This window comes from Zootoca vivipara, chromosome 3 (genome assembly GCF_965207765.1).
Source record: "Zootoca vivipara chromosome 3, rZooViv2.hap1.1, whole genome shotgun sequence".
Classification (NCBI taxonomy): domain Eukaryota; kingdom Metazoa; phylum Chordata; class Lepidosauria; order Squamata; family Lacertidae; genus Zootoca; species Zootoca vivipara.
The window spans coordinates 8,107,196-8,132,615 of record NC_142586.1 but is presented as its reverse complement, the minus strand read 5'-3'; the positions used below and the strand labels follow the sequence as shown (position 1 = coordinate 8,132,615).

The following is a 25,420-nucleotide window of genomic DNA, read 5'->3' as shown; positions in this document are numbered from 1 at the left end:
ATCACCCTTCTGATATACAGCATATGAATATACATACCATATGTAATGTCAATGCAAAAATTATTCACTAGTAAATATTGCTAGTCCAACTAGCCCAACAGTCCAACTACTTCCAAAAATATGCAAGGTATAAAATGAAACTCTGTAGTGTTTTCCCCACCAATGATTCATACCAAGGGTGAAGAAAGCACAGTAGTCATCAGTAAAGTGGTTCAACTGGCTATTGCATAAGACAGGTTGGAGGTGAAACTTCAAACTTTTTAGTCCCAAGTTTGGAAACCAAATTCAGCCAGGATGCTTCAAAACAATGACTTCAGTAAATCTGGTTTATGGTAGGGTTGCCATATGTCCAGATTTTCCTGGACATGTCCTTTTTTCGAGGCAAAATCACCATCTGGGTGGATTTTTAAATTTTTGCAAAATGTCTGGGTTTTATTTTATTTTTGTACCATTTGTTTGTGACACTGGTAGCTAGCGGAGTGAGCTACCGTGTTTCCCCGAAAATAAGAAACTGCCTTATATTTATTCTTCCTCAAGAAGACACACTATGGCTTATTTTCAGGGGATGTCTTATTTTTATTACGCGTCCAGCCTCACCTCTTCCTTGGTGCCCTCCAGAACTGCACCTACCCGGTATCACTATGTCTTATTTTCAAGGTATGGCTTATATTGCGCAAATGCTTAGAAATCCTGCTACGGCTTATTTTTATGGGTATGTCTTATTTTTGGAGAAACAGGGTACATGGCGCAGACTGGGCAACCTTTCTGGGGAGGCTCTGACTCATGGCATCTCTGGCGACCGCCAGGCTTGGCCTTCCCAGGGCCGCTCAGCCTCGCATCATAGTGTCTCATGAGCAAGAGGCCGAAGAGACCAAAGGTAAGAGAAGGGAGAGAAGGGAGGGAAGGAGGGGGCGAGCAGGTGGGCATGGAAGGGGTCAGTGGCAGGTAGGGGGTGAGTGACAGAGATGCAGGCTGGTGAGGGGGGGTGCCCCAAATTTTTCTCACAAAATGTTGGAGAGCATGTCATTTCCATTTGTAATTACCATTGCTTGTTACAGCTCCATAATTTGGGAAAAATGGGGTAAGCAAAAAGGAATAAAGGGAAACAAAGCATGTTTTCTTGTGCAGCCCAAACTTACGCATGTTTACTCAGAGGTAGGTTCTACTGCTTTCAGTGGAGTTTGCTCTAAGTACTGTATTCACCAGACTTCACATTCAGGACAGGAGCTTGTTAGTCTTCATCTCAGGTTTGCCTTAAAAAGTGACATCTAAATGCCATTGTATTTGAACAAGTTTCCCCATTTGTTTAGGACATGCATCCCCAAACTTCGGCCCTCCAGATGTTTTGGACTACAATTCCCATCATCCCTGACCACTGGTCATCTTAGCTAGGGATCATGGGAGTTGTAGGCCAAAACATCTGGAGGGCCGCAGTTTGGGGATGCCTGATTTAGGGCAACTTCAAAAACAAGAGAAACAGCACTGGACATACTATACAAATCATATTTGGATTTTTAATGCACACCAAATTTTAACAAGACTGCATTTTTTAAAATAAAAAAGGATTAATAATTGCTTCTCCTGAAGCCAAACTGCTATTTTTCATTATGGAGCTAATTGAAGTAGTATCAGACACCAAAGAGAAGAAAAAAACTCTTGCAGCTGTTAAGATGCTACAATACTTGTTTGTATCCTAGGAAACACTACCACTGTCCAGACTCATGTACCTGTCTGGCACTATTATTATTCAAGTCACTAGTTTCTGATATATCAATCTGTATACACAGCGCTGCACTTTTTATTTATTTACAGAAAAACATTTTTCAAAATTAACTCTACAACAAACTTGACCATATGAAAGGCTTGACAATCCAAGAAGAGAAGCCTGCACAATTCTCATATCTGACAACTACAACAGTCTAGAGTTTGGGAGTATTCTTTTCTTTCAATAGCACCTGGATACAAAGGTACATGTTTCTGCAGATGAACTTTGAAAATCAATTCCCTCTGTCATCTCAACCAGAAATTAGACATACATGACCTGGCTCTGGCACTGGGTCTTCACTCAAAGCATTTATGTGAACTTCACAGAAGCCTAGGAGAGCACCTTTAGTGATAAAATTGACAGCATTCGGTTTGATTTTTGGAGAACAACTGAATTGCCTATCTTGATTCAGAATCTTGAATGCTAGATGGGAAAATAAAGAACTTCCAGGAAGGGCCCTTGTTAAGTGAACCTGCAGCCATCTGAGCTATCCATTTCATTTTGCGCTGCTAATTTGCAAGTGGAGTCCCTGCCACAAAACATATTGTATCAAGAAAAACAAGTTATATTCCATGAGAAGGGTAGGAAATCAACCGAGGTACTAACGTGCATTCAGTATTTATGTGTTCTCAATGACTGGAGAAGCTAGAATCTACTAGAAAGCGCAAAACAAATCTTAGGAACAATAATGCTTACTAGTTTCCATGTTAAAGACCAGCTTTTGCAGCTAGCACTGCTTTTAAGATGCAGAATATCTCCATGAAAAAACACCCACATACAGACATCACCACCACAATGTCATGCTGAGACACCAAAGCATGGAATACCATGATCTTAGCTCTTTTAGTAACCTACCAGAACATGTACGCTTGCAACCTGTCTCACTTTAAAGAAACCTACATTGAGCCTCTTTTTCCCGGTTCAAAGTGTCCTCACCAACACAGAATCACCCTCACTTGGGGTCTGCCAGTTTGTTTCGAAATAAGACCCTCAACTTTCACAGCTCGAGGTTCTGAAACACCCACGCCACTTCTTCCTGTCCTCCAGGATCAGAAGGCAAAATTACAGGGTACAGTTTCCAGCGAATGTTGGTCTGCAGCACATACTGAAACTTATCGGAGAGCAAAAGCAAGTTGCACTGTAAACATGGCTCGGAGAAACTCTTAAATGCGCCACTCATAATACACAGACGAGGAGGGAGAGAACATGAGAAATTCGGAATACGCGCGCGCGCACACACACACACCTGCTCAAAGCAACACGGGAACCTCCGATCCGTCTGCACATTTGGACCCTCAACCGTTTCCAAGGAAGAAAAGTAACTCAGTCGACCTCTTTTTCCAGCACATCTCTTTGAAGGCGGGCGGTGGGGAGAAAGGTAGTTCTCCGGAGGGTTACAAGGGGGAGCAAATCATACAACCGAAAACCAGCGCTTCCTCGGCCCCCTCCTGCCCCTCTCCCCATGACACGGGTTCCCTTCTTGTCTTTATTGCCTCACCAACAAATTGGGGAGGGGCTGCTTCTTAAGCGGCAGCCTCCGGGTTTGCATCGCCTCCCCCCCCAAGACAACACAGTTTGCTGACAGAGTTCTCAGCATCTCCCCGATCCAGTGGATCCTAGGGCTGGGCAAAGCGGCAAGAGACTCCCCCCCCCTCCCGCGCCGCTGCCTCCTCCTCTCCGCTTCAAATCTTTCCTTCCGAGCCGCGAGTTGCACTTACCACATGCAGTTCCTCCTGAGAGCTGAGAAGCATCAGGGGCTGCTCCTGCGCGCTCCTCCTAATCTTCCCCCAGCTCCATATGTCGCTCTCCTGGCCCGCGGGTGGTGGGGCTGACGGTGGGCAAGAGGAGCAGGAGGAGAGGAGTGGGGGCGGGGAAGCGAATGCAGCTCGGGAAGGATTTAAGCCTCCGCTTTGCTCGGGCTGCGGCGGTCACGAAGCATTATACAATGGAGGAGGAGGAGAGGCGGGGAGGGACGAGAGAGGCGGGGAGGGGGGAGGAGAGGCGGCAGGCAGGGAGGGAGGCAGGAGGCAGGCGCTGCGAGAACAGCAGCAACCCTGGCCAGGCAGAGCGAGCGAAAGGAGGAGAGACTCCAGCGAGCTCCTTGCCCTTTGGCTCGCTTGGGAAGCCCCGCCTCTGTCCCCAGGCAAGGCGGGCGCGTTCAGCCGCTGGCTCCGCTCTCCATCGCGCCCGCCCGCGACACCAGGCCAAGCTGCACATGCGGCCCCCCTGGCGGGGCCAGCAGGCAGGAGGCGGGGCCACGGAGCTCTAGGCAGCTATCGCTTACATGCGCCTTTTGTGGCGGGGGCGAGGCGGGGCGAGACCAGCCAGGCTCATGCCAAATCTGCTGGAGAGACCAACCCAGTGAGCGCGAGGAGAAAGGGTGGCAGCAGCAGCAGCAGCGAACGTCTCCGTCATCTCCCCTGAGCCCACCCGGTCTCTCGTCGGCGGGAGGCTTCAGGAGGGGGGCAGGAGGCTCGATTGTCATCGCCGCCGCCAGGCGATCTCAGGGCGGCGCGTCGGTGGCCGGTGGGTCAGCTGCACTCTGCGTATGCCCAGTGGCACTGCGCCGGCTTACTTCCTCAGGCCCAGGGCCAACTGTGAAAGCAGCCACGGAGGTCGAGCCCAATTGCGAACGAGCCTACCTGGCTCTAGATACACCTGTGAATGCTCGGAATAAATGGAGGGGCGTGCACGGTCTCCTACTGAGTCCGGCTGCTCCAGGCGACACAAGGGCCTTCTCTAAGACGAAGCTAGCCCAAGGCTAGTGGGGGTGGGGTGGGTTTGAAGCCTGACTCCATCCCACTGGAGATGTGGGGCGGGGCGAACTTGGAAGCTGAACCTTCCGCAGGAAAACACAAGACGCACAAACAGGCGCCCTGCAGCAGCGAGTGTCTTTCAAAAGGCAAGCAAAGCAACCGAGCCAGGTGACTTTCGTTTCCGGGGCGAAGAGCAGGGTGGGGTGGGATCCAGACAGCTGGAGAAAGACAAGGAAACCGGCACCGAGACAGCGGTGTCTACACGCACGTGGCCCGTGACAGCTTCACGTGCACATGTTAAAGTTGCAAGCTTGGTGAGGAAGGGAGCTCGCTCCATTGACAAACGCGCTAGCTAACACACACACTCTCTCTCTGTCTCTCTCTCTCTCACACACACACGCACACACCAGCCAGCCAGCCAGCCTGCTTGCTTGCTTGCTTGCTTGCTGAGCGGAGAAAACCACAACTATGCTAAGCACGCGAGCTATTCAATAACTTGAAACTGGTCAACAAGTCAAAAGTGGAGCAAGACTACGAGTGCGCCTGCTGGAAGCGGTGGCAGCAGGAGCTCTGCAGGAGGAACAACAGCTGGGGTCCTCCTGCAAGCCAGGGCAGCTATCAAGGGAAGGCGAGGGGAGGGCGCCGGCTTGGCTGCTGCTGCTGCCGCTGCTGGCGAAAGGAGAGGGCCTCCCTCTAGGGCACGGGTGTCAAGCACAAGGCCCGGGGGCCTAATCCGGCCCGCCAGACCTCGTCATGTGGCCCGCGTAGCCGCCGCCGACATTACCAACTAACAGTAGTTCTGGAGCCTGCGATTGGCCGAGGGTCAAAACCGGGGGCGGGGCTGCAGGCGGAGGCCGGGGCGCTGGAGCCGTGCTGACGGCCTTGGCCAGGGAATTTCAATTTCGAATGAGGCTGAGGGAGGCGGTGGCACAGCGGCCAGACGGGGAAGTGAGATGCAGGAGGAGGAGGAGGAAGCCCGCCGAGGAGGTAGGAAAGCCCTACAGGCGCCGCCGGCAAAGTTGGTGCCGGGACAGAGCAGCGCTGGATTTTTTTTTGGCGGGCTTTGCTGTTGTCTCCGAGAGCGAGTGAGGCGGCACTGGGGAGCCGCCGCCCACCGCTTCCCTTCCTCTCCTCGGCTGCATCCAGGAGGTGGGCGAGCGAGCGGGCGAAAGGGACGCAGAGTGAGCCTGAGGGGAAAGTAGGCGAAGCGCAACAGTCGCTCTCTCTTGATGGAGCCGGGTTTCTCTTCCCTCTTCCCCCGTTTTCTCCTCATAGACACTCGGGAGGGTGCCTGGCTTTTGCTCTGCCCCCCACCCCCGAGCCGCCCTTTGGCTTCTCAGTTCCGGCGGAGCTGCTCCCCGGGGGGCGGCCGGGAGGGAGGCGGCGGCGACGGCACGGGTTCCTGCTCTTCCCGCTCTGCCGCCGCCTCCTCTCAGCCCCTCATGATGTAGGGCTCCAGATGGAGTCGCCTCGCGGTTTGAGTAGGTGGGAGGGGAATTTTTTTGGGGGGGGCTCCTCTGCCTGCAGTCCCGGTAGGGAGAGGTGGCGGCGAAGACGACAACAGCGTGGGTGGGGGGAAGAGCAGCTCTGAGGCGAAAATGCACGTCCGCTGGGGCTGCCGCCGCCGCCTTCCTCCTCGGGAAATCCGCTGCCCTCCCTCAGCGCGAGGGGAAGGGACTCTGGCGCTGAGGAGGGAAGATGCAAAAGCAAAGCAGGGAGTTGGCGCTGCACCGCATGTTCCTGCCCCTCTCCAAAGCATGGGGTGGGTTGCAGCGTGTGGCATCCTGCCTAGCGGGGTTTGGGTGTGCGCAGGGCGGGAGAGGGAAGCCCTCTTTCCATCTGCAGGTTTTTAATCCCAGCAGTGGCTTTCTCCTTCCTGCCAAAGGTTTAGTTGAGCCCCCCCCCCCGGGAAGCCGCCGATCCCCACCTTTTGTTCAAATTTCCCTCATTTACATCCCCTCCCATACACGCGCCACGACGCAGGAATGTGATCTGCGTGGGGGTGGGAATGAGCTTACATTATTACAAAAAACAGTAATAATTGAATGCAGTGACAATAATTTATGATAATAAAGAGTGGACACATAGTCCTACAGACACAACCGGCCCTTTGAGGGTGACCAAACTGCTGATGTGGCCCCCGATGAATTTGAGTTTGACACCCCTGCTCTAGGGCATGTATGCGAATAGACGGAGGGAGGCTTGTTTTCGCCGCACAACCTGGGCCGGACCTTTTCCTCTCGGCCCTCGCGAGGATCCACTATGTTCTCTCTTTCTCCCCCAGCCGTAGGTGAGCGAGGTGGACCCTCTCAGCCATTGCATAACCCGGCAATGCCTGCAGCCGCGTAAAAGGCAGGCGAGCAGCGGTGCTGCTGACGGGAAGGCAAAGCGGCTTGCTGGCCTCTCTCGCTTTCCAACCCAGCCAGCCCGCTGCCCTGACAAGGAAAGCAGAAGCTTCCCTGGTTGAACTTCGGCTCGCCTTGGCTAGATCCTGGCGCTTTGCAGGCAATTCGAGGCGCTACAGAGCCAAACCGAAAGCCAGTCGCCTTCCGTGCGCCCCCACCCCGCCAGTTACCCGTGAACTCTAGTACCTATAGTGAGAAATCATTAGAGGCACCCCGTATGTACGGTTATACCAATGGCAGAGCGGTGGGGTGCGCTGCGTTATTTCATAGCTGTGTTGAATAAAAATAAGTCTGGGGGCAGTTTATTTACGCATTTGTGCAGCAGTTTGGCGAGCTGGTTTAAGCACCCTCGCCCTGTTCATAGCTGCTCATACTTTCTCCCAGCTCCCACCACTCATCAAAATGCCTATTGGTTATTCCCCCCCCCCAGTACGGTAGTAGGAGTAGGCGGCAGCTGTGTTGCGAAATCAGTAGGAAGAAACTGGTGACCAATCTTCCTTCATTTGGAAGTTTGTTCTTAAACCTGGAAAAATAAATCCAATATTTTTTCTCTCCCCCCCCCATTCCCCTTCTCAAAGCCTTGCAATTCGGCGCACGCACGGAAGATTTAAAGAGAGGTTTGTAATGTAGTAAGTGACACTTTAAAGTTATATAACTTGTTTTAAAATAGGATGATAAAAGGCAATTCTTGCACCTTGAAATCATGCCATCATGCTTTGCCTTCACACAAGGTATAGCTAAACTGTAGCATTTCCCCCCACAAGAGGCAGCAATGGCCACCTACTCAGATACATGGGCAGAGGCAGGGTTTTTGTTGGGGGGGGCAGAACCTCAGTTTGCTGTGTATTTTTACTGATTGGGGGGTAGCTGCCCCTCCCTGCCCCCGCTTGGCTACTCCCATGTGGCTATAAAAGAGGATTGTGCAGATTCATGGAGGATTAATAACCATGATGGCTATTTGCAGCCTCTACTGTCAGAAGCAGTTTGCATTTACATTTTGTTTTAGCTTCATATCTCTCTTGATTTTTGTATGATAAGTTTGCTTTGAACTTACATTTCATTAAACAAAAAAGTGACTTAATATGTCTAATGATTGATAAATAAATAACACCCATTGCTGGGAACCAAGGTGGGGAGAGTGTTGTTGTGCTCCGGTCCTGTTTTCTGGGTTTTTTTGCGCTTCCCACTGAGACACTTGGTTGGCCACTGTGAGACTAGGATGCTGGGCTGTTTGGTTGCTCGCCTGAACCAGCTGTGATCTTATGTTATGAATCAATTGCATTGGCTCTCAGTTAGCTAGCAGACTAAGTTCAAGTTGCTGGTCCTGATGTATGATGCTCTAGTCAGCTTGTGACTAAGATACCGAAGACTGTCTCACCTCTTGTATAGGCCTACCTGAACACATTGCATTCTACATGAGAAGGCTTCCTGCAGATACCATCCCACCAGGAGGTCTGCTCTGAATCCTTTAGCACACCCTTCTGTTACATAACAAGCAGACACTTCTCTATTATATTTTTAGTACCAATTGAAAACCTTCCTTTTCTAACAAGTCTTTTAAGTGGATCCCCCCCCCAAGCTGTATTTGTATTAGTCTTGAAACTGTTTTGATACATGTTTTCATTGTTATAGTCTCCCTTTTTTAATGAAGCTTGAGGATGTTTTATAAGAAGCAATTCAAAAATTAAATAATATATCTTTTCTGACTGACGGTCGAATAAAGAATGATGATGATGAAATAAATATCCAAATGCACACATGCCGGCCTTATTGGAGAAGTGCAAATTAAATAAGATTTCCTCTTGCTGCAATCTGCAAACTGATTTTTGATAAATGGTTCAGGAACTGAATAGTTATGACAAACTGATATGAAAGTTAACTAGTAAGCTGGATATAACATGGCAGAAGATGCTGGCTTATCTACCTGCTTTTATGAAAACAGCTTTTCCTTTTGATTTTTTAAAATCTTCAGTTTATTTTTCAACTATAGTGATATAATCAAACATTGAAAGCTCATAAAAATGAGTGCATTTTCATGAATTTGAGTAATTTATTTTCAGTGTTGAAAATAAAGATTTGGTGGTGGTGGTTGAATTCAGGCTTTATTGGGAACAGAATTAAGACATTCTGGAGGGAGGTAGCAGATATGAGCAGCCCTGGCTTATTTTAAGCAAACATAAAATTAGCTATATATTATATATGTACTCTCTCACACACACATATGCAGACGAATAAGTCTGCATCACCAAATTTAGAAGTAAAATGACTTCCAGAAATCATCAGGAGAATGTCAGATGTAGCCTAAACTCCCACTCCCATTCTGTTCCATTACAAGCAAGTGCAAGGCCAGTTTCAATGAACTACTGTAATTAACACAACAAACATTCTTCCATACCCACCCTTTCTCTCATTCCATTTCAAAATACTTACCAAAAAACATGAATGATATACAGACAATTTCCCATTTACACGGAGGTTGTGTTCTGAGGCACCATGTACATCAGTGGGACATGCTTAAGCCAGCCCTGTTCTGGCCCCACTCCCTTGTGCCCCAAACAGTGCATGTGTCAGCAGTTGCATGCATGCCAATCGCATGCAAATGGGGAGTTGCCTGTACAGTGGTACCTCTGGTTGTGCATCCTTCAGGATGCGAACGCAGCAAACCCGGAAGTATTTTTCCGGGTTTCGCCACGTGCGCATGCACAGAAGCGTTCTACGTGCCACGCACATGTGCAGAAGCAGCACCTCTGGTTGCGAATTCCTCAGAATTGGACTGGAGCTCTGGAACAGGTCCCATGTGCAACCGGAGGTACCACTGTATATCAAATTCTTCTAGGATTTACAGAGTTGTCAAAACAGCTTACCTAGTCTCATTCAAACTGCCTATCTCCAAGAATAGCCCTCCTCCATTGATGCAGCCCTGAGTTTCTAGAAATTGTTATTATTTCATCTATGAATGCCTTCCCATAAAACATCCCAAAGTGATTTAACAATAAAACATATATAAATGCAATATCAAGACAGTGGTTGCCAACAGTTCAGATCAGAGTCCACACCTAAGTGCTGGGGAGAAGGTACCATGCATGTATTCCTGGGGTTTGCCAGGGTATGGCTGCTTGTGCTAGAGCAGTGTTGCACTGTGGTAAATAACCAGGGCCTCAAGTGTTCTTTGAAAAATAAATAAATGTGGTTTTATTTATTTACTTTATTTTGTACTGGAAGTAAAGTATTTAGCATTAACTCTGGAATTGTTCCAGAGTTGGTTGCCAGATGTGAAATATATTGGCATTATTTTCAGCTCTCCTACCTCATTAGAGGAGGGAGGTGGGCAGAGAGATGAATGAATGCAGGCAGGTCCTGGCAAGGCAGAAGGAAAACGCTGGAGTGGAGCACATATAGTTGAATTCACATGTTTGATGTGCATAACATGCGGCATGACTGTATTCTGCTTCAGACACCAGCAGTGAGAGGCACACTAGAGCCAGAAGAAGTGGTATGTCAGGGACTGACAGGACTCTGGTGAGTCTGTACTGGGGGAAGAGGAGGGAGAGGGGGGCAATGGTCTGTGGGCACCTGTACCAGCCAGCAGGCAAGAACTGGAGGCAGGGGGAGCTTCAAGGCTGGAGGAAGAGGCAGGCCAGGCAAGTGAAGGGCCGGGTGCTTTCCCACCCTTTCCTTGCACTACTGTCTCACAGACTCAGGAGAGAATTGAAGCAGGAAGAAATGGCTTCCACAGAGGTAGAGTCCCTGTCTAAGTGTGCATAGCCTGTTAGGGGAAGGTACTGGCGGAGGGGGACTTGTTCCTGGTTGCTGCAACTGCTCCATAGAGCACGGACCTGGGAATAGCTGCCTAGGTACTAGGTTGGTGTGTGGAGGTCTCTAGAGCCGTAGAAGTGACTGTAAGTGTTATATTTGACAATGAAGAGTTACGGTAACTCTCTGCCTGGTGCATTCCTTTGACATGGTAATGGCATACAACCCCAGGCTTGCAGGCTGCCACATTTTTGGATGTGGAAGGATGAGACAGAGATCTTTCTCAACTGTACTAACTAAAGTTCCTCATTAGAACAAACCACAGTTCCCTATGTTGGGGCACATACTAGGATTGAACTGTGGTTTGACATGCTACTGTGTTAAGTAACAAAAATTCCCCAAAAGCAGATTGTAATTGGGAACTGTGGTTAGTTCAAAAGTGAAAGGTTTTTTAATCCTCTCTTCACATGTATTAAGGGAGGAAATGTGAGCACAAGTCCTACCTCAAAACTATGGTTTCCTGTTACATGCAAAACAGGCCAATCTGTATCATATCCCTTAAAAATGTGTCTTTGTTGTTGGGATAGCCCTCAATATTCCCTTCCAGATAGCACAATTAATTGCTATTCAGGTTGCTACATGGAATGTGCTTACACAAATGTTCCAGGTAAAACTTGGTATTTTTAGTGCTGTTAATTAATCTTGAGCCATACTACTTCCCCTCCCCTATGCTGGCACCATTTTATGAAAATGCTTAGTTGGTTAAAAATATAGATCTTTGTGGATGTTTTGCTGCCTTGCTGTACAATTCCACACCTGGGAATGCGCATCCTGCCATGCTCAAACACACAGTTTCTTTAGAAAAGGGATTTGCAGGAATGCAAGGCAACAGCTAAGCACATTTTTGGTGTGATTGTTGTGCAAAAAAAGACCCTGTGGACGCAATCCACTGACGTTTTCTAGCACAGGCCCCACCAAACTGTAGCACTGATAGCTATATAATGTGGAAGTATATGCTGCGTAATGGTTGCAATCCAAATGAAGCTGGCTGGGCAGACATCCTCCAGTGCACAGTTAAGAAAGCAGCTCTTTCTGTGAATTACACTCCAAGAGCTCACTCGCTTGTTTATCATGTGTTTAATAAAGGCCTTCATAGATCTAATGCCACAGACAGAACTTTCCAATCACCCCATGTCACCTGAAAACACACAAAACTTTTCAACATATTCATTTAGTTTAGTTCTGAGGCATGACTTGACATGCCAGCCCAATGGATTTAAAATTGGGGGTTCCAAAATCATAATGGAACAATAATCACATAATTGTGAGCTACAATGACAGTGTGGTGTAGTGGTTAGGGTGCTGGAATAAGAACTGGAAGCCCAGGGCTGAAATCCCCACACAGATAAGAAGCTCGCTGGGTGACCTTGAGCCAGTCACTCTCTCTTAGTCTAATTCACCTCACAGGGGTTTTTTTTGGTAAAGATAAAACACAGAGGAGCTTTGAGCTCCTTGAAGGAAATAATAATTTGTTGTTATATCGCTATAATACAACAACAACAACAACAACAACAACAACAACAACAACAACAACAACAACAACAACAAGTTATTGCAGTTGTTGCAAGCCAAGGGGAATGCAATGCAACTAGTCCCGCAGCTTTGGTAAGTGTGCGTGCTCTTTCAGACATCCTGATCAACAGTTGGAAAGCGCTCTCTTTGCTGGCAGCCACTGCAGGGGGAAAAAACCCTCTTTCTGCCACTTGGAGACTGAAAATGCTGTAGTATTTGCAGCATAAGAAACCATGGTGTCAGCTGAAAAGGGACTGCCTCCACAATAACAGAATACATGCATTGATAGCCCCTTTCTTTTTCTATGCAACTTAGGGAAGCCCAAGATTTTGCTTTTATAGGGTGTTGAGTTTGTTGGTGTTGAAGTGAGCAGGCACACACTTAAAACACACCCAACTTGCCTTTATTTATTTGTTTTTGTTAGGTGCTTCTGAGCATGGGTGGTGTTATCAGACAAAAAGTGCTGTGTCCAATGCAAAACATTTCTCTCCTTGTCAAATTACTAAGCCAAGCTTTTCCTTTCTCAATGAAGCTACAGCAAGGATACATCTGTTTGAAAGGAGCCTTTAGAAGTTGTAATCACGCTGTTCCTCTCTCCACCCCCACCCCAACTAGCAGTTGCCGAGTAGCTAAGGTGGTTCTAAATAAAGAACTGGAGTCAACAACAGGAAATAACTCCCACAGAAAAAAAAGAGGCACACACACAGAGAGTGAGAGAGAGAGCAGAATACAAACTCTCACAAATCCTTGCCTTGCACACAGCTGGTAATGACCTTTTTGTTCTACACATGCTGCATCTAAAACCATTGCTTTTCAGAGCATGCCTTTCCAACAAAGCAAGTAAACCTGTCACTAGCAGCAAGTTCTCTCAAGCTCCGCCCACCCAACCCTGCCCACTTGTCCTGCCACAGTGTGGCCTCTTCCATCCACCATGCCAGCTGCACACATGAAAATTGTTGAATGTGCTCTCTGAAAATAAGACATGCTTCTTTTTAAACTTGTGCTTTTCTTTCCAGCGTGTTCTCGAAAGGAGAAGTAGGGGTGGAGGGTGGGGTGAGGCAGCGGCGTAGCGTTGGTTGCTGGTGTCCGGGGTGGGTGCGCACGTGTTGGGGGTGGCAGCCCTGGCAGCCGATGGAGTGACCCCAACCCCGCTGGAGCAAAGTGGGGCCACACAGAGCTGCCTGCCTGCCTGCACAGGAGGAAGCCTGGCTGGCCGGCGTGGCCTTGGGGTCATTAAATGCAAAAAGAAGCAGGGCTACCAGCTTCCATAAGAATGCAAGAAGAGCTTGCTGGAGCAGACCAGTAGGGCTGGACAATATCTTGGTTTCAACATCATGATATATCACCAGCTAAACATCATGATTTACCAATCATGATTTACCAATTATCTGATGAAGTGTGCATGCACACGAAAGCTCATACCAAAATAAAAACTTAGTTGGTCTTTAAGGTGCTATTGAAGGAATTTTTTATTATGATTTACCAATGTTAGGGAATATTATGGGGGGGGGGCACCCAAACGAGGCTTCATTTGGGAATCAAGATTGGCACAAATGCCCTCAAGGGGACCTGTCTGATCCTACAACACCACTCTAGTATCGCACCAACACGAACACCTCAATCGAACCCCTCAAGATCAAGCCCTGTGTAATAAAGGCTCCCTTTCCTACCCTTTCTCTGTTGCCTGAGACTCTATGTAACCATATTTCTTTATGAATGAATACCGTGTATCTTTATTTCTGAATGAAACCCCCTTATGCTACTCTTGCCAAGGGCTTTCAGGGAAGCAGGGAACAGCCATAATCCTTTAAGCGAGAGGTCACATAGCCAGGGTGGTGCTCCTCTGCATATCCATAATCCATTCAGGGACCATCTCCTTCCACTCCCGACCCTCCGAAGCCAGAGGCAATACACACACCTGGACCCATTGTTTTTCCCCGCCAGGTACTCAAGGATCCCCTCCCAGATACTTACTGGTACTTGCTTATCAATGTCCTGGGACATCGTGCATTGTTACCTTATGTTAATCCTGTTTACCTCCTCTTTACCTGTATGCTAATGCCCCTTGCACCTTCCCCTTTTCTGATGTTTTACCCTGTCACAAGTGATGTATGTATGATGCTTTCGATGTGCATTATGGGGTGGTGGTGGGAACTTTTAAAAGTTCTTGCAGCCCTGTTCACGGTGTTCAGTCTGGCATTGAACCTGCTGCGCAGTAATAAACCTTGCTGTTTGCTCCGGATCGTGGCTGGACTCCTTCCTTTTATACTCCGCAGCGACCACAGGCCCTTGCCTGATGAGCTGGGTGGCTGAGCATTCTCGCACCCAGAATTTTGCCCTAACAACCAATATATCAGGATGTCTGAAATAAGAATGGAGGCATTGGTTGGCTTTTCCCCACATTGTTATTGTTGGACAGCACACACACACACACACACACACACACACACACACTCTTTATGATTCATGATATATTACAGGTCAAAAATGATGAAATGTGGACTTCAAATTGGTTTGGGACAATATATTGATATATTGCCCAGCCCCACAGACCAGTGCCCTATTTAGTTCAGTGATTCTGTTCTCACAGTGGGCAATCGAATGCCTGGGAGAAGCCCACGGACAGGACACGAGAGCAATATCACTCTCCCCTCCTTTGGTTTCTAGCAACTAGAATTCAGAGGCATAGCACCTGCAACAGTGGCGGCAGAACACACATCCAACAGGGTGAGTCGTGTCCACCGCTTTAAATTCAAAAGCTATTCCACCTCCCCCAGCTTGGTGCCCTCCAGATGTTGGATTCCAGTGTCCTTCAGTTTCATCCAACATGGAAAATGGTCTAGGATGATGGAAATTGTAGTGCAGCAACATCTGGAGGTCACTGGGTCAGGTGCCCTCCACATTGAAATGGATAAAATCTGGAAACATCCAGCAACATCACCTATAACAATTTTCTAGGAATATTGGTTGAACCCTCCACAACTCAGCAAGAAAAAAATGCAGTGAGTTTTTGAAGCAGCATAAAATCTCCAGGGTTTTCATGTTTATGAAAGGGGGAGGCTCAAACTCTTGCATATACCTTGGAATAAGAGACTATGAGCTGTTCATGTAATGAAGAGACAATTTACTTATTACAGCATGCTAGTTAGGGTTCTCCAAAGGCAAATTCAGCACTTACCAGAGACTGCAAAGACCACCACTTTCTCAGAAAATCTTGAGATCTCTTCTACTGAATGTTCTTTTGGAGCACCTAAAGTCACATTAATAATGCACTTGTAAGTGCTTAATGCTTTTTTACTTTCTGGACCATTTACACTGATGCAGGACTCTCTCTCTCCCCCCCACCCAGATTTATAGCAACATGGTTGCCATCTTTACAACAGATCCATGCTGTTCTGGATTTTCTGGGGAAAGCCAATATTATATGACCCCAGTTTACCTGGTATGTAAAGCAGAACCTTAACTGCTATTGAGATAGATCCACTGAGGACAATACTATCAGGAGTAATGAGCTATGCTCTCTGGCTAACTGTGAATGATCCACAGGCCTGGAGTTCCATTTCCAAATTTAACTGCATCCTAATTGTGCTGTGGAGTCAGTAATCAGCCTCTTGACACACCCTACTGAATTGCCCTAAGTTAGCAAGCTGTTTAATACTGCCCTGCCACGAAGTTCCGAGTGCAAAAGGGACTGAGCTATTAAGAATTAATGGGAAGCAAACCCTCAGCCTTATGAGGAAGCTCTAGTGAAAGAAAGCTAGTTCGCTCTGCAGGTAGGAAATTTCTGCCCATCAGAAATGACTGATAAGCTGTTTGCAATGGGATGCAAAAAACTAAAAAAACATACAAATATAATCATAATCTCTCGCAACACCATAAAGTCTTCAGCAGCACTATGTTTTCAGAGCGGTGTTAATTTTCAACAGAACCACAATCACCATTTGAGCCAGCATACCAGAGTAAAAAAAAGGAACATATTTAAGTTTGGATTGTACCCCATTACATCCTCCTGCCTGTTGTACAAGAGCAGAAGGGTCTCAGTAACAAAATAGAACATTAGATTCTAAATCTTTAAAAGGCACAGGTGTTCCTTTTTGATACCAGTGAATTTTATTGCTGTATTTAGCACCCGTGTTATAAGGTGGCCGGCATCACAGCATTCATGTTGATAAAGTATTTCCTGTCCCACTTCTTGCAACCTTGCGGGGAGGGGGGCAAATCTTTATATCTTTCACGACATCTGCAAAAATGCACCACCCATGGTGGATTGTTCTAACCAAATCACAGTATTATTTTGTAGGCACAGATGCATTCTGCCCCAAGATCAAGAAGGGCCGGAATACACAGGAAAGATGGTCCTAATGCTACTGAAACTGCAGCAATCTGATAGAAATAAACAAGCAGTAGTTGGGAGAAGTTGGCTCAGAAGAGGCAGAAAACGAGAGGATCAGATGGGTAGCTAGATGGGTCAAGAAGAGGACTCTGTGAGTCGTTGAAGTTTTTGGGGCTGGGATGGTGATGAAACTTGGACCAGGAAGATGGTGTTTAGGTATGCCTTTGCACAAGTCTTTTGATCAGGCCTTCCAGGTGTGATGGGGTTCCAGCCCCTATCATCCCTGGCCACTGGTCATACTAGCTGGTGCTGGCAGGACCTAAAGTCCAGCAACACCTGGAAACTCCCAGGTTCCCCACCTAGATAAAGCCTACATCTTTGAAAAATGTAGTTCAGATAAAAGTTTTTCTAGCACAGCTGTCCACTACCCCCTTGCCCATTTCTGTCACTTTGCACAGTTGTCAGGTGTAGCTACTAAATGTGTCAAGTGCTGCGTTCAAGCCTGAAGGTATTTTGACAGCTGGACATGTGCCTTGCAGCTTTGAAGATGGTGTCAGCTCAAGTGTCAGTAGTGTACAAGCAGTGGAAGAACGCCCACTAGGAGGGAAGATGCAGGCAAATAAGAGAAATGGGACATTCATTTAAGGTCTCTTTTATGGTAACCGGGAAGCACAAAATGGCAAGATTTCTCTTAAGTGAGTAAGTAAAACAAATATTCCTCTAGGTTGCCTTGCTTGCCTGCTGTAGTCATTACAATGTTCATCTTTATATTTCTCTTTATGCTAATTCCAAGGCTGTATGATTATTTTATCTGGTCTGCTTTATAAAGGGATTGGTAAGGAAATAGTTTTATTGGATTATTAGTATTTTGTACTGTGCTTGGTTTTTATTCTATATACAAGGGGTTTAAAATTCTGTTTTGCATTTTATTTATTTGTCTTTGAATTCTCTTTAATACACTGTTTGATTTCTTTTGTGTTGTATTTGACCTACACTTTGCATATTCTGAGGTCCCTGTACAGTCATACGTCGGAAGTCAAACAGAATCCGTTCCGGAAGTCCGTTCAACTTCCAAAATGTTCGGAAACCAAGGTGCGGCTTCAGATTGGTTTCTGATTTTGCAGGCATGCTGGAAACAATAGTGGAAGCCGTGCCGGACGTTCGGCTTCCAAAAAAGTTCGAATTCCGTTTTTTTTTATCATTTGGGAGCCAGAACGTTTGACTCCCAAGGTGTTCGGGAGCCGAGGTATGACTGTATTCGATTTTTGAATTCTACATTGATTGGACTTTTTAAAATATATATTTGAACTCTATTTTGTAAATGGTTTTGATATTCTTTTGCCTGCTACTGGACCTCTGCTTTGTATATGTCCTGCAATTCTGTTATATTTTTATTTTCTGTACATTGCTTTTGAGTATGAAGCAATTAAGACACTTTATAATATCTTGCAAGCACAAAAGTCAAGGAAACTAAGCATGTTCATTAAGCAAGCATGCTATTCCTAGCAAACTATTGAATGCTGCATCAACTGGTAAAGCCTTTCAGTGCATAGTATTTACCAATTAATCTTCATCAGCCTTTTTGTGTCACTGATCATAGGCAACCAGCATACAATTCCTACCCTTCCTTTGGGAGACAAGTTCCTTCACATTCTGAAAATGAAAGTATGAAAGTTAATCTTTAAAAGGTTAACCATCAAAACCCATTTCCCCACCACATACTTGCACTACATAGTAACTTAAACCCCTAACAAAAATGCATTTAGAAACCAAAGCCTGCTTTGAACCATTCTAGCCAAGAGAAGCCAATCTGACTAAACTTGAAACATGCAGGCTTGGGAAATTCGTAAGAGAGAGAAAGTCAGTTTTATTTGGCAAGCAGGGAACTGGCTGCCAGGAGAACATCAAAACAACAATGAAAACAAAATACAAACTCGGGAGTGACACTTGGTAGCTGTTCTAGCAAATCTCTTTGGAAAACTTTGGGCTTACAAACCAAAATACTGCTTCAGTCTTTTGTTACAGTTGTAAAACCTACTGCTATCAGCTGCTGCTGAGAGCTACAGTGTTATCACTGAAAGCAGATTTTTAAAGGTACTGTATTAAGCTTTGTTTCCTCCGTTCTCAGCAACTAAAAATCTAGGAGAAGGTGGCAGTAAATTGCTTCTAAGTTGCAGGCCTTGATGGCTGTACTTTCAAAATGTGACACAAAAAAAGAATCAGTGATGTTTATAAGCTTGCAGCTTCTTAGCAGAAATTCTGTTAACATTTTTTTAAAAATGCTGTGTTCCTGCCCACTTGCGCTGACACACACAAAGCCTTAACAACAGTAGTGATTCACGGTCTGTTCCAGTCATGCTCACAAGTGATGTGGCACATTTTCGGTGCCTCCGGTATTTGCGTAATTGAGCTTCATTTGCTCTGCCCCCAGCCTGCTAGGAGTGCCAAAAAAGCAGCGGTGTCATCTGCCCACAACTCATCCTCCTACCTGCCTGATGGATGATGCACGCAGCACGACACAGGATGAAGAAGGGAGGAAAATAAGGATGACAAAGGGTGGGTGCATTTGCTGATCAGAGAAAGCTTCCTGAATCCAAGTGGGGAGCGGGGGAATAAGAATGAAAGGCTGATAACCATGGATTAGAGTCTCTATTAGACACACAAACAGCATAGGTAACTTGCAACTTGTGTGTTTAACGTATGCCATTTTCAACTTTACTCAGTTAAAGTCTGGCTGGTGGAAAAACACACAAACTAAATCCACAGAAGGTGGAGAGCTTAAAAGCTCATTTTGTGCTGGGTTTTTTCTGTTGTGGAAAGAGCTTTTAAGCTCTCTACCTTGCTTGCTCGGCTCTGGGAGGCTCTTGCAATATCTCAGATGGCCCTGCAAGATCTCACAAGAACCTCATAGAGCCTAGTAAGGCAGAACACTTAAAAGCAGTTCCAAGGAGTTTTTGCAAATATGTTCCATCCCTGGAACAAAACCCTCACCCAAGTTATGAGTTCCCTGTATTGTAGCAAAATTACCTGTTCTGAACAAATTACAGCTGTATGCATATTGTGGCACAACTTGGGCTTATTTACGCAGCAGTAACTCCCACAGAATTCAGTAGAACCTACTTCACGATAGGTGTGCATATGTCTGCAGACTTTGGTCTTTAAACTTTGTGATTTTGGAAAGAAAATTCAGAGACTCTTTGTAAGTCACTTGCATCAGTTCCACAAATATTTATTGGTGATGTGTTTCACTTCATAGCAGGGCTTTAGCACCCATCAGGGCAATGGGTGGAGGAGGGTGGAACATGGACACACACACTCTCTGGTGTGACCTTGTGCACGTCCCAAACATTCACCAGGTCCTCCAGCTCTCACAATCAGAGAACTCTGTGACCCCACATGCCACCTTCAACTAGGTGCCTAGAAGATGGGAACCAGCACGAGTCTGCTTCTCAGGAAGAGCCCCTTTCAGTGGGAAAATCCCCCAGCCAGAGGTCCTAGGAAAAGGGAAGGAAGGCAAAACAGACCCACAGCATGATCTATCAGATTTCCAGCATGAAACATGAATAGCAGAACAAGATATCAGAATGAACTTCTATTATACTCAGCAAGAATATATCTGTTTTGGGGGAAAATGACAGCCTTAACATCTTTTTTAATTCTGAATATATCATCTCCCAATATTCTTTGGCTTTCTTACATCCCCATCACATGTGTAAGAAAGTCCACTCACTCTCTTCACACTTCCAAATAGTTTAGTTCCTTTTTTAAATACATTTTTACAAGTTTACTCAGGGTGAGATACCATCTGTAGATCATTTTTTGTAGGTTCTCTTTTAGAGTACAGTATGCTGAGAAGTTTATCGCTGTTTTCCATAGTCTCTCCCAAAATACCGTATCCATGTTGTGTCCTAAATTGATTGTCCGTTGAATCATGGATGTTTTTGTTGTTTCTTACTTGGTCTCCCATTCTAATAATATTTTGAAAATTGGGAGACTAATTTTTCTTTATTTCCCATTATATTCCCATTTCCCAATCACCGTGCTGCCACTGCGCAATTTCTGTTCTCATCCTGAGGTAAAGTTCTTAACCCGAGGTACTATTTCTGGGTTAGCGGAGTCTGTAACATGAAGTGTCTGTAACCTGAAGCACCTGTAACCCGAGGTACCACTGTAGTTGCTAAACAATCCTCTTTATAAATATCTGAATCTTGCTGTCATCCTTCCCGTTCAGTCAAATTTAGGTTTATTTATCTTTTTTGAATATTTATAATCTGCACTTTCATACAATATATCAAAAGGGATTACAACATGCAAAATACAATAAAGTTAGTCTATAAAGGTAAAGTTAAAGGGGCCCCTGACCATCAAGTCCTGTCGTGTCCGACTCTGGGGTTGCGGCGCTCATCTCGCTCTATAGGCTGAGGGAGCCGGCGTTTGTCCGCAGACAGCTTCCGGGTCATGTGGCCAGCATGACAAAGCTGCTTCTGGTGAACCAGAGCAGCGCACGGAAACGCTGTTTACCTTCCCGCCGGAGCGGTCCCTATTTATCTACTTGCACTTTGATGTGCTTTCGAACTGCTAGGTGGGCAGGAGCTGGGACCAAGCAACGGGAGCTCACCCCGTTGCAGGGATTCGAACCGCCGACCTTCTGATCAGCAAGCCCTAGACTGTGGTTTAACCCACAGCGCCACCTGGGTCCCTTAGTCATCAGGGGCCCTTTAAAGATCCACAAAAGATAATTAAAAGCATCAACAAAGATCCATAAAGACCCACAAAACATAATTAAAAGCATCAACAAAATATTAGCAGATTCCAGTTTGTTAAAAAGAAAAAAACTGTATTGTGAAAGCTTGTGTGACCAACAGAGTTTTCAGCAGGCGCCTGAAAGGAGGCAGGGGGGCTTCCTGCCGAATCTCTAAAGGCAGGGAGTTCCACATTAAACTCTCTTGGCTCCTAGCGAAGGCCAACTAACCCCCAGAGGCCTGGGGAACCACCAGAAATGTCCTTTCAGAGGAAGTGAGTGGTTGAGGTGGAATATATAGGGTCATGCTTTGGAACTGACTTTTGGACCAAGTTTTGTACAGCTTTGTTAATTAGCACAAAAACTTTGAACCTGGCCCAGTAGCAAGTCTCTCAGCAACAGGGCAACCTGTTGGGCAGGATCTGCTCCTGTGAGCAGTCTGGTCGCTGCATTGTGCATGACTCACAGCTTCCCAACCAGATACAAGGGCCCCCCTCACAAAGCTAAAAGTGGCCACCTCCTTCAGCCTTACCCCCACACCCCAAACCTACTCCCAAAATTTACGAAGTTATTACACTAAGCGGCAATTTCTGCATGATGGGTTAGGCTGCAACTCACGAACACATTTCGTAGGTAGATCACGTTTTCAGATTTGCTGGGTTTCTGTAAGTCAGAGAACCTTTGGTGGCTTTTTTCATGTGGGCGTGCTAGAAATGAGATGGGCTATTGGCATTAACTTCCTTCGTGATAAAAGCACACAGTTCTTCAAACTTATGCACTGTTGTACCTGTAATTAACCCTCAACACCCACCCACCCCCAACCATAGCTTTTATTCTTCCATGACAGAAAGGAAACTACTTTTCTAAGTTTTATTTTCTCTACACTTCCTGCAGTGGATAATGGAACCAAAACAGACAGTAGCAAGGGCAAGAACAAACTTCCAGGCTAAGAGGTGTTTTATAAGCAGAAAACCCTAGGATATACTTCACAAGTAACAATACTAACACACATCTCATAGAACTCAGAGAACCAAAGAGGTGAGAATCATCTAGTTCAACCCCCTGCTGTTTTAAGCCGCAAGGACAAAGGCCTCCCAGCCCCATATTATAGGTTACAGGAGTCTCTTCTCTGCCTGCCATACTTCATACCCATTTATTCTGCATGTTTCTGCCCAGTATTGGATTCTGAAATGGGATGTTGCTCAACCAACTACAACAGTTTCCTAAGAATATTTTATCTCACTCTGCATCTGGCTCTACTTGTTACGGTATCAAACAGCTGCAACTGAAACACATTCAGCTACAACCACCAACTGGACAGGGAGCTGGGGGGGGGGAGGGAAGAAATGCAGGGCACATTTCGTTTGGTGCCTGTGCAAATGCAATTAGCAATATTGCATATATGTGCACTATATATATAAAAAACAAATTAGTCTAAGCCCCTCCCTCAGATATTTAACTCTGAGTGACCAAAGGGAGAGTGCTGACACTGGATGAATTTTCCCAAAATATGGGAAAGGGTTTCACCAGGAAGAGACAGGTTATGTACAGAGCAGAGGCACAAACACCCATGGTGGAATCCCATAGCAGAAAAGCAAGAAATATCATGCTAATGGTTAAATTCTAAGGTAGCAAACCAGACGTTTCCACATCAAGGTCCCAGTTTGGGCAGAAAGAAGCACACACGCAATCCTCCAGCCCAAGGATACTCCTGGGCACCCATGTTTTAATCTCAACTCCTGCAGAACCCAAAACCATCTAACCAGAAAACAGTCTTTCTGAAATTGGCAGGTGGCAAGATGGTGTGTGTGTGTGCAGGGGACAAATACAGGCCACATCTTGCATGTGATCCATTGGGCTGTTAGATCTCTAGATCAGTGTTTCCCAACCTTGTGCCTCCAGATGTTTTGAGACTACAATTCCCATCATCCCTAGCTAGCAAGACCAGTAGTCAGGAATGATGGGAATTGTAGTCCGAAAACAGCTGGAGGCACAAGGTTGGGAAACACTGCTCTAGATCACTTGGGATTTATTTACTTATTTGTATCAAGTGGTTGTAGTGGGAGATGAAGGATTTCCAACAGCAAGGGGAACAAAGCTGAGGAGCTCTGCCCCATCTGGTCGGCATGCAACATGGCTGCTCCAGCTGCTCAGACACAAACCGTTCCTTGTGCTGCAACAACTGTGCTGCAGCAGCATAAAATCAACACAATATACACAAAAAAGCCAACCAAGGGGACCAAGTGAGAGCAGGGGAGGGGAGTTTCAGTGTTAAACACCTAGTTGAGAGAAGATACAGATGACTCATTTCAAGGTAAAATAGCTCCACAGGGCTGCTTAAAAATCACAGGTATTAAAAGGTTGTGGTTAATTCAAGAAAGAAAGAGAGAGAGAGAAAGAAAAGTTATGAGGCTCAGTAAGCTTACAGACAAATAGGAGACCCAACCAATTTATAACCCCTTTTTGTAGTGTTTTTCAGGGTGAGTCAACTGAGTTAAAAATGCTGCTGATCCAATGGAAGTCCAAGGACACAGTTTTAGACTTCAAAAACCAGGATAGCTGATGAGCTAATGAAAAGAAATGAAGAATACTAATGTACTATGCTTCTGTGGCTGTACCTTTGATGCAGTGACGGGGAGATCACAAATTAATACTCCCCTCATCAAAAACTGCTGCCAGGAAGAAGGGTTCTAGTAGAGCACTGCTATGTGTAGGGATGTCTTAAGGCAGGGAAGCATTTGATCAGGGGACCCCCCCCCCATCTCTGTCTTGTAGTGGTATTGTCTCGTGACAGCTGCATCACATGCTTTTCTGGAATAACTTCTGCATCTTCCTGTACATGCCATATTATTAACCTGGCACCACATTAAAACACACTGGAACAAATGTTCTCTGTTATGCAGAGGCATGGCAATTTAGCGTTTACAAAAAGCAGCCGTAGTGTCAATGTTCTTGCCCAACAACTGTTCCTAGTTACATGATTCAATGCACAGGTCAGGCGGCCTTGTCAAAGTGCAAAGAGAAAGCACAGTTTCAAAGCTAGTTGAGTTACAGACCTCTTGCCACTAGCCATTAAGAGAGCTCACAACATGGTGGTGGCTTTCTGTCTGTGACATGCATTATAATAAAAAGACTGAGCTGAACTCCATTTTAGAGTAACAGACCAAGCTTGAGCAGAGGTCAAAAGCAAGACTATTGTTTGATAAATCTTGTTAACTTCCTGACACTGAAGAAACACTTCAGATGGAGGAGTACGTTATGGTAAACAGAAAAAGCAGTGTTAGAAACTGGGATAGAAAAGCTAGGAGCCAAATGGCTTCTGGGACCTGGGTTGTGGGTGCCAAAACAGAATGTCATTTTGGGGGGGAGGGCAGAAACATTTATTATTTATTATTTTGATAAGCATGAATTAATACGCAATTCTTGCAAGTGACACAATGTTAATCTCACATTTTTAGCAGAAATTGTTAATACATGTTTAATTTGGTGTTGACAATAAAAATGTTGGTACCATACTTCAGTTTTCAAAGAACTCTGCTCTTTATTGTTAAAACTCCTTAACATATTGTCTATCCTTAACCTTCAAAGCACATAAATTTCAGTAACCCTTGAGTGTCAGGCAGGCGAAAAAAAATGGCACCCAGACCTTTTGAGATGCTCGCAAATGGAGAATCTTTAGGCACAAAATGCACCTTGCACTATATTGAACCCTGTGAAAAAGGGCAGGCAGATTTATTAGGGGCAAAGGGTACTAGTTATTAAGTTCCATTGAATAGGGTAAAATTTAGTTCGGACTACACAGAGACATAGGAAGCTGCTTTACACTGATTCAAATCATTGGTTTAGTTCAGAATTTCAGCACACTGACAGGCAGCAGAATTCCAGGACTTCAGCCAGGCCAGGCTCTTTCCCAGCCTGACCTGGCGATGCCAGGGATTGAACCTGGGACCTCCCACCATGGCTCCTGCCCACTAGTATGCTAATGTTAAGGATTTGTCATCATGTGGCTAATTTCATTTTTATATGGCTCTTCCAAAGAACTTCACAGTTTTGATCTTGCTCACACAGTGAGGCAGACACTGTGGTTGTTACCAT

At 45.9% G+C, this 25,420-nt stretch overlaps 1 protein-coding gene and 1 long non-coding RNA gene across 12 annotated transcripts in view; one reads left to right on the top strand and one right to left on the bottom strand.

Moving 5' to 3' along the window:
* Positions 1-25,420, bottom strand: part of SERTAD2 (SERTA domain containing 2) — a 124,676-nt gene that overhangs the window by 32,232 nt on the left and 67,024 nt on the right. The window contains exons 2-3 of one of the 11 annotated variants that reach the window (XM_088667145.1): positions 18,145-18,237; positions 15,430-15,501 (exon numbers count right to left, since the gene is read on the bottom strand). The exons of 2 other annotated variants lie outside the window; for them this stretch is intronic. Coding sequence is in view for 5 of the 9 variants with exons in the window: in XM_088667147.1 (XP_088523273.1) it covers positions 3,012-3,052 (41 nt within the window). In the remaining 4 variants the exon portion in view is untranslated. Of the gene's footprint in view, positions 1-3,011; positions 3,404-3,483; positions 4,001-15,429; positions 15,502-18,144; positions 18,238-25,420 lie in introns of those variants that run through there. 8 more of the 11 variants (XM_088667147.1, XM_088667148.1, XM_035110257.3 and 5 more) reach the window with 8 other exon arrangements.
* Positions 4,129-25,187, top strand: LOC148686153 (uncharacterized). The gene is made up of 4 exons (XR_015949289.1): positions 4,129-4,689; positions 7,505-7,555; positions 15,601-19,140; positions 23,795-25,187. It is a non-coding gene; the product is annotated as an uncharacterized LOC148686153 (long non-coding RNA).